This window comes from Nuphar pumila, chromosome 1, assembly GCF_984573655.1.
Source record: "Nuphar pumila chromosome 1, dmNupPumi1.hap1.1, whole genome shotgun sequence".
Taxonomy (NCBI): domain Eukaryota; kingdom Viridiplantae; phylum Streptophyta; class Magnoliopsida; order Nymphaeales; family Nymphaeaceae; genus Nuphar; species Nuphar pumila.
Window position 1 is genome coordinate 1,292,758 of NC_143249.1, and position 9,694 is coordinate 1,302,451.

General features: G+C 35.5%; 1 protein-coding gene across 2 annotated transcripts in view; it reads right to left on the minus strand.

The window, feature by feature from the left end:
• The window catches only part of LOC149847638 (COP9 signalosome complex subunit 4-like), a 46,941-nt gene extending 45,250 nt beyond the window's left edge, over positions 1-1,691 (minus strand). For both annotated transcript variants that reach the window (XM_090015324.1, XM_090014758.1), the window contains exons 1-4: positions 1,401-1,691; positions 1,124-1,275; positions 235-338; positions 66-126 (exon numbers count right to left, since the gene is read on the minus strand). In XM_090015324.1, the coding sequence (XP_089871450.1) occupies positions 66-126; positions 235-338; positions 1,124-1,275; positions 1,401-1,530 (447 nt within the window). In that variant the 5' untranslated portion in view covers positions 1,531-1,691. The remainder of the gene's footprint in view (positions 1-65; positions 127-234; positions 339-1,123; positions 1,276-1,400) is intronic.
• Positions 1,692-9,694: the final 8,003 nt, after the last annotated feature.

Sequence of the window (9,694 nt, forward strand, 5' to 3'; positions counted from 1 at the left end):
TGTTTGCCCTTAGGAAAAGGATGTCTTTTGGAAGAATGTTTCAACTCGAGAGAGTAGCCACATACCTCGAGATAGAGACGAGCTATTTGAACACATTTCTTGAGTTTGTATGTTTCATCAACTAGTCTTGAGTTCAAAAAAAAGAAAAAGAATGCAGCAAAATCAATGTGAAATTATGTTTTCCTTTTTTCACGAGTATTCAGTGAAATAAGAATCAGAAACAATCAAACATGCCTTATTCCAGAATCAAGGTCGATGCCGCTAAGCATTTGCGCTGCTTTGGACCACTGCTGTTCAGATTCATAAAGCTCAGCAAGTTTTTCTCTTATCATTAACACCTGCAAGATTACAAAATTTGGAGAAATGAATAAAACAGTAAAGACCGAAATCTAAAAACTAACATCCTACTGTTTGGCTTAGAACAGTTGTAGAGCACTAAATAATAATATAAAGAAGAAAAAGAAACAAAATGTAGCAGCTCCCAGTCACATCAGTACAAATTAAATCGATATAAAAATTTAGGAGGGAATTGGTTTAAACTTTAAAGTTTAAACATAAAAGAAAATATAATACAAATATACAATGGATGACAGTAAATATCGACTGACCTATAGGACACGCAGAATCATAGTGGCAAAAGCTTAAAACAGCAATAAATCGGCTCAGAAATTATCAGGGGATTTTAAGAATTTTTATATTTCCCTTATCGGCAACTTTAGGCCAAAAATAAATATAACCATATAAAAACCAAATTTTATAAGTACCACTGTTACCATTAGCAACGCACTTCATCTATCGAACAATCACTGATACCGTTACCACTGCGTGAGGCAGTTCAAGCACGTATATAGTTTAACTCCCTGCTTTCCAGGGCGCAATCGTGCTTCGTCAATGCAGTAGATACATTACAACAAGCACAGATTCGGTTGACTATTATGGTTTATATAAAAAAGATAACAATAAACAAACTACACCATGGTTTAACAGTCGACGGTTGCCATGTCGGACCATAAAATCCACCGAGAAGGAAGCGAAAACAAACCCTTTCAACAAGCCCTTGCTATTGTTCAATAAAAATATGACAAGAGACAGATAACGGAGTTTCTAGGGTTCGAAACTGGACCTGTTCCTCGAAGGAGACAACCCGAGGTTGGATTTGAGCTAACGCATAATGGGAGACCTCCTTCTGCATCTCAGGGTCCAACCTCCTCAATTCCTGAGAAAATGCCTGCAGCAATTGCCTCGACACCACCAAGGGGACGTCGTCCGATACCACTGTACGAATCACACCGCAATTCTTTCAGTCAGATTTCAAAAGGACAGAACGCGATAGAGAAGGAAATAAAGAATAGTGAGATGGAGATTGTTGCCAATAAAAAAACAGGGGGAAGATAAATTACGATGATCGATCAGCTTCTTGGCATCCACGGCGTTGCTGGTGGAGAGAACGGACGTGAGGATGTGCTTGTATTGCTCGATCTTCTGCCTCTGATCGGTGATGCATGAGGCGCTAGCGAGCGCGCTCTCCATCCCTTCTCGTTCTTCTTCGTCTTTCTCACCCTGCCCTGTTTCGATCTCGATACCCTAAACCACTGGCAGCTTGCTCGCCGGGAAGTTCCTCTTTCCCGCGTTCGCTCGAGAGGGGGAAGAGGGTGTTTATAAGAGGGGGGGCGATATACCACAGAGACACGTAGACATGAGGACACGAAAAAAAAATATAAAAATAGGAGGACGAGGAAAATTTTGTTATTATTGAAATAATACTTAAAACATTTTAAATATATAGATAATATTAAAATATTAGTCGTATGTGTCAATCTTCATGACAACGTGTCAGAATGTATCTGTTCGTGTCGCAAGGGACACGCATCCCGTCACATTGGTTGGTGATGGTGTGGGTGGACGTCAGGTCGCATACCGATCCGAGGGCCGAGGCCGGCCCCAAGCCCCAAAAGTGCCCCGGCCTGACCCACGCCCGGGTCCCGAATAATCAACAGATCGGGTTAGGATATGACCAAAATGACACTGCAATGGAGCCTGGTCCGACCCTACCTGTTTCCTAATCAGGCAGATGAATGTCAGCCAGGCATGACCCGTGTTTAGTCGGCCTTTTGCTAGGCCCGAGTCTCGGGTGGGTATATTAGTTAATTCGTAGGTTATATAATACTTGTGTTTATGTATTTAATGGAAAAAAAAGACTATACTTTTTTACCTATAAAAGATGATTGAGGGGCACCGGTGAGCTAAAAAGCTTTTCTACTTTAATATTTTTGAAATGACAAGTCAATTGTTAAGGGTTGAATGTCATTTTTAAAATTGTTTATCACTTTTGGTTTAAAAAAAAATAGCCCGGTCGCGCAACTTTTTTTAAAAAGACTAGCTGTGTGTTTTACTTTTAAGTTTTTACTATCATTTACTTTGTTTTTTTTGGTTTGTATGTCATTTAAATATATCATGTTTCCTTTTTCCTTTTTTTTCTTATTGCTATTTGGTCTCTCTCTATACAATTGGTCTCGTGATTTTACGAAACAAAAAAAAAATGGAGATTATTGTGGCGGGTATGATTGTTTTCAGCATGGTGGGTGATATGGATTGAAAGAAACGATATCCTTTTTAGGGGCATCAAATTCGATTTTGGAAGGCTACGTCAGCGGGTTATGTCTGATGTATATCTGGCTCTTAAATTACACAGTAGAGACCGGGGTGGATCTACTTGTACTCTGAACTGTGCACAGTCACCATCTAGATGGTGGCCGTCTTACTCTTATGTTTCTCTCTCATCCAATATTCTATTGGATGTATTTTGGTAGTGTTAATGATGAATGCTCTCTCTCTCTCTCTCTCTCTCTCTCTCTCTCTCTCCAAAAGACCATACCTCAATTTTTTTCTTCTTGGTGGTTCTCTTAAAAATGAATATGTCTAGGCCAGCAAAATGGCTGCATATATGTAAATGTCTGTCGACTACGAGTCGGTTTTCTATGTTTATTTACCACCGTTTATTCTCTTCAAGGGGGCGTTTGTGTGCATCGAAAGAAGACTTCACTCCAAGGTTTCTGCAATCTTCTTCCGCTGAAACAGAATTTGCCTCCCACCCACCCACCCACCCACCCCCCACACACACACACACACCTCATGCGAAAGCTTTTTGTGGAAACGGGAGATCACGTTGAAAACGGCCCTCTTTTTTTTCAGGGAAAGAGAGAGCAGTGTTTACGTAGCCACATTAGGGCTCGCGAAAATGCTTAGTGCGTTTTCGCGGAAACCCCTTTTTTCGTGGCACGCAAACGAAGGGTGCCTCATCTTGAGTCCCCAATTTGAGTTTTTCAAATTTCTCCTTTCCCTAATTTGGGGATTGACCCTCTTCTACTTGCTCTTCCTCTCTTTACTTTTGCAGTGAAATAAAACGAAGATGAGCAGTTGGGGTCAATTGTGAGGGGTTTTAAGTGGAAGAAGGGAGTCTGAGACAGGAATTGAGCATTCTTCTTGGTGGCTGTGGCATGCCACCATGGTGGCTGGCCTTCTTTTGAAGTGAAGCAACTTGGTCCTAAGCAAAATACATTTGGAGTGTGGTTCTATTAAGGAGACAATGAGATCATCACAAATATTAGGCTTTTTTTAATTTTTACAATTTTATCGTGAATAACGGATACAATCCAAAAAAAAGGCAACATTTTCAAGATCTGGCCTTTTTTGTAACTATCAACTTTTTATTATGCTGTCATGTTATTAATGTGGTATTTGTAATTATATATATATATATATGTGTGTTATTGCTTTTATATATGAAAATTGATTATAAAGTACCACAAAAATGATGTGTTTTTTTTTTCAAAATGTAGTAGAAATTTTGAAATTTGTCTAATGTCTAAAACCAAAAATATTGATTGTAAAATAACCTTTTTAACATTCACACAAAGGAAATTTTCTTAAATTTGTGCAATATATTGGTACGCTCTCTGATATAGCAAAATCTCACTAAATAGTAGATTTACATTTTTTCTTTCTCATCTCACGATGTTATCCTGACCAAACTTGTGAACCTCTTGTTAAATAGAAACCTCGAAACTTCATAAATAATGTACTATATATCATCTTAAATATGTGAAGTCCTTGTTAAATATGTGAATTTTCTGACAAATATATGAAGTTTCTTTCAAATATGTGATTTTTCTCTTAAATATGTAATTTTTTTCTATGAAATCTGCAAATATATAGTGATCTGCACAAATTTTTATTATACGAACCTGAGTAAATTTGCATGTTTGTTGAATCAGGTATAAAGTCTTCTTTTATTTTGTTACTCTTTTTTATTTATTTCTAAACAAAATTGTAACCCTTTTATCGTCTAAAACCTTAAGTATTTTCTCTCTCTCCTTATGGTGAGCCTCGTAAAATTTTGTTGTTGTATTTTGATGAGCTTGTGGTATCATCCTTCTTATCGACTTCCCTAGTTAGGTTGAAAGGTGAGTTCTATATAAACTATATATATGCAAATTGTTATGTTTTATTATGTTTTTTTTTATATATATGAGCATTTAATAGCTTCACGAGTATTTGTGCTTAGTTATTGTTGTGAATGTTTTTTTTATATTTTTATCTGTTTTATTTAATATTTTCCACCGGATTTACCGTTTGGCTTTACTATCTTTAGGTTATATATATATATATATATTATTTATTTGTATTGTAGTTGATTTATGGTTGTTTGTTTATCCTTAAGTTAATATTTTGTGTTGGTGTAATGGGGCTAGGGTTTATTAGATAAATTTTGTGGTTGGTGTAATATGTTAATGATGGCTTTTGAAATGGTTGAAGTACACTGTCTTAGCACTCATTTTCTTATTTAAATATCTATAGTTGTCTCAAAAAATAATAGTTATAAGGAATTTATATTTTGAATGCCTACAAAATATAAACATAAGGAACAGTCAATGATCCTTCGGTATAGTTGTTTTTCGAACATAGATAGCCAACATATATAGATAATCATGTTGGACGATGATGATGATGCAAAATTAATGTTATTTAGTGTCAAAGTCTACTTAGTTGCTTGCATAGTTAAAGAAAAAGTTGTTGCTTTGAAAGTTAAACAATAAACAATTGATAAATGAAATAATGAGAATCTTGTAGATAATGTGCATCTATTTGAGGCAACATCTATCAATCTTAGACCTTTAGCGATCATCCAACTGTCTCAAACAGTAAACAATGTTGATGTTTCAAACATTGAGTCCAGGCACACAAAGAGCATGCAATTGCCTGAATATAGATGTTCAATGTGCATGTAATGAAGAATGAACAAATGATGTTGTGCATGATCAAAGGATCATTATAGAGAATGTGAAACCACGTGGGCAAACCGGCGCCACTGATCTTTATCGCAGCAATTTAAATGACATCCAGCCTTCTCGAGGATAACAAAGATAGGTACAAGTTGTTAGACATTATAATTTATGTTTGAGATATAGGTGCAATGATTAATGTGAAGCTTTTAAGGTTAATCTTAAATGTTATAAATGCATGAATGTTAAATGTATGAAAGCAAAGAAAGTCATATATACGATAATTTTTGAATTAGTTTGTGCAACCGAACAGTTAATTAGTGATAATAGTGATCACATTAACAGTGAAAAACCAGAGATCGATGATGGTAACTATACATGTCAATGTGAGATGATGAAGACAATGATGATATTGGACAAATAATGGCTAGTGAAAGCGATGCACAAAGGACATTTTAGAAGTTGAATCATTAGTATGTTGTATAAGCTACATGAACATTTATTGGGCAGTATAAATATTTTATGTTATTACATTAATGAGACGTGGTTGAATAGGTTTTCTTTTAATGGTTTCTCCCATAATGAAGAACAATTGAAAACCATTGAAGTAGGCTCATCTCGTTTATATAACGAGTTGTGTTACAAATAGCTTAATGATTATAAAAAATTTCAGTGACTAATAAGTGGCTCAAACAATCGAGAAATTGCTTTTGGTAAATGGTTTAATGATCTCCAACACTGCTGCAAGTTTTAAAAAAATTATGTGATTAGGAATAACTATAAAATAAAATTACTAAAGAGTTGCAATAATAGAGTCATTATCGTATGCACGAGAAAAAACTTGCAGACTATAGTTGATTGTCCCTAAAATATTCATTGCTCCAAGGTGAGCAAAATATGGTTCTTCAATTAAATAAGTATCAAAATGTGCATAGACATTGTGGATCGTTGAACAACCTTGTAGTGAAAGAAGTATCTTCTAAGTAGATTTCAGGTATATTCACGAATGCATGAAAGATAACTCCAAGAGAAATCATGAACGACATCAATCATGAGGAAGGAGTGTAAGTTACTTAAAAACAAGCATGGTGTGGAACAAACTAAGAAGGCATTATATGGTTCATTCGAAGAGTCTTTCGAGATGCTTCCTGCCTATTTGAATCATTTGATGAAAGTTAATCAATTATCACTATGATACATTCAGACCGATCAAAAAGATCAAGTTCAGTATTTGTTTGTATTCTTTTGTCTAGGCATCGATGGGTTTTTTAAATAGTGCCCTTCAGTTCTTATGGTGGATGGCGTGTTCCTAAAATGAATATACATGGGTATATTGGTATTGGTCCATAGTATTAATCATTGTGGGTAGATGTTTTCAGTAGCATTTGCAATTTTTGATAAGAACTTGAATAATTCATATGTGTAGTTTTTAAAGCATCTAAAGAAAAAACCCATACACATTAACAAATATAAAGAGAGATTAGATCTTGTAGTTATTTCAGATAGGCATGAAGGTCTAAAGTATGTTATCTCTCACACATGACCTACATGTCATGTTAGATATTGCATAAAGCATTTGACGGAGAACTTTTATAAAAAATTTGGTTCACCACTCAGTGTACTTTGGTGAAGTGTAACTCGAGCAACCATAAGAGAACAATGCAGTTATTTTTTTCAAAAAAAATGAGAGCAAGAAGAAGCCACATAAATTATGTTGCTACTAACGTGAAACCAGAACATTGGGCTAACAGTTACCTTTCAATTAAAAGATATGAGTGTTTATCACCTAATATATAAGAGAGCTTCAATTTTGGGATTTTCATCATACGTGACAAACACTTAATTCTTCTTATTGAAACACTCCATCTTACGTTGATGAAACTTTTTGATAAATAAAGAAAATTGAACAATATATGTCAGGCATTGTGATGCCAAATGTAAAAAAATCTAGAGAAACTTAAAACAAAAACATAACAACTATGTGTGCAAGTAATGTATTGCCACCAACATCAATAGGTAGCTTGCAATTGATCTCGCAATTACAGTGTCGATCTTGATAAACAATTATGCTCTTGTGAAGAATGATAAAGGTTAGTGAGATTTTATGCAAATATTTTATCACATGCAATTTTTACGAGGGCATGCTACCATATGATTGTTGTGACAAGTTCTTCATAGTTGAATCATATTGCGCTATGTATAATGCATATCAATTCCTTTTGATGGTGGATAATATTTCACACATCGCTCCATCGACTCGTATACATGTCTATCCATCAAAAGTAATTTGTAAAGCAGAGCGACATAAGGTGAATAAATGAAAAACAAAACACAAGGATGTTTTGTCATACAAGTATAGTGTATATGGTGAGGTTGGCCACAACAGGATGAAGCATGAATAACACGTTAGAGTACGTATGCTTTGCAAAATGTATGATTTGTTAAAAATTGTTTAATAAGCTGTTTTATATTTATCTAATATTTTTTAATAAATTATTCAATTGTCTTATATCTTCTATGTATATGTTAGGTAAGTCTTTTATGTATATATTAGATACATATTCTATAAATAAACGTGGCAGAAAAGGAAACAAACCTTCATCCTCACCCTCAATCAAGGAACCAATTGTGGTGCCTAAGGTATAATCAATGTCCTCTGTCATGTGTGCATATTTGTTCTATTATACAAGTATTTGTTTATATATAATTTTAATTTGTGATAATGACAAGTTAATCATGTAGGAAAAGTTGTGCAATGTAGCACAAAATAGTCAAAAGAGTATGAATTTGAAGAAAAAACTATGTTGACAAGTGATGTAAGTATCAATTTTGCTCGTTTGTATAGTTTCTCTTTTGTTATATTTGTATATAAACTTACTTGAATTTAATATGAATGTACCACATATTTTGACTATATAACATCTAACAAAATTCATAGAAAAACTTCAACTCACATATAATGAGAACATAGAAAGTTGAATAAAATTACCAAGGACCTTTTAACTTACCCTGCATTTCTTTATGAGCATGAAAAGCGAGGTTTATGTTGTTTTTCTATCGACTAATAACAAATAATTGGTAAACCTTTTATGTTCACAACAAATGGTTGCAACTAAAAGGCAACGAGATGAGGCAACTGGGTTGCTTGGAGAGCAGCGAGTTGCCGTAACAATTCTTTGAAGTTGACCAAAAGGTCATGAGAGAGGATAAAGTGTAGCGAGAGGGACGGAAAAGAAATATATATGATAAATCTAGATAGCATAAAAGAAGACCAAAATCAATGTTCACATATAAAAAGTTACAAATGATTTGGATTCAGACTTATGTGACTATAAATCTTACTTGAAACATTGTTCATATTTCAATCCAAATCCAATAAAAGACCAAACATGTGAATTTATATCCACTCATAAAGTGTCAATTTTATATTTGACGTCCAACCAAACCCATATGTTTGCACTCGTCTTTAGTTAAGTTATGATTACACTACAAGAAAAATGCTAATTAGCGACGAAAATTTGTGATGGATTTTTCTTCATCGCAAATTTGTGACGGATTAGCGAGCAAATACTATTTGTTGCTAACATTTGAAATATTTGCAAAATTAGTGATGGAAATATTTCCATCGCTAAATTCGTCGCTAATTAGCAATGGATTAGCGACAACGTTTTTTTTGTCGCCAAAACACTAAAAAAAATGATAATTAGCGACAGAATTTTTCTGTCCCTAATCTGTCGCTAATTAATGACGGATTAGGCACAAAAAAATTCCCTCGCTAATTTTCGATTTAAAACCGTCTCGCCTGAGGCGCAAAATTTTCCCTCCCCCCCCATTCGAAAATTTTCTTCCCTCTGTTTTTCCACCACAAAATATTAAACCGATTCAGAGAGATTTTCAATAAATGGGTGAAGTGCCACCAATTCAGGCCGACCAACGTCTTCTCGCCTTCTCGCTTGGAAGGTCGTCTTGGTTTTAGATTATCAAAAAAAATGGCGGAAGGAAGAAAAAGAGAAGGGACTCGCCGGAGAACCTATTCCGGCCAGGATCCGGTCAACGACCTCCGTCCCTCGCAATGACGGCCTCTCCATCTCTGACGTGAACTCCACCGTTCTTGGGAACGCGGGCTTCTCCGCGACCGTTCGATTTGAGCTTCTCCTGCAAGAAGACCGCTCCGGGATTGACGATGCACCTGAGAGATTCCTTCAGAGACAGCCAGATCGCGTGCATCGTCTCCTTGTCCCTCTCCTCCCGGCCAACCCTAGTTCTCATCCAAACAGGAACGTGTCCCTCTCGTTCTTCCTTCGTGTGCTTCCTCGACGGGAAATCGAGAACTCGTACGCCCTGCTCGCATACTAGGAAACATAAAGAAGAGCAGAGAACTCAGCCCCAGTTTGATTTAAACCATCCTCACC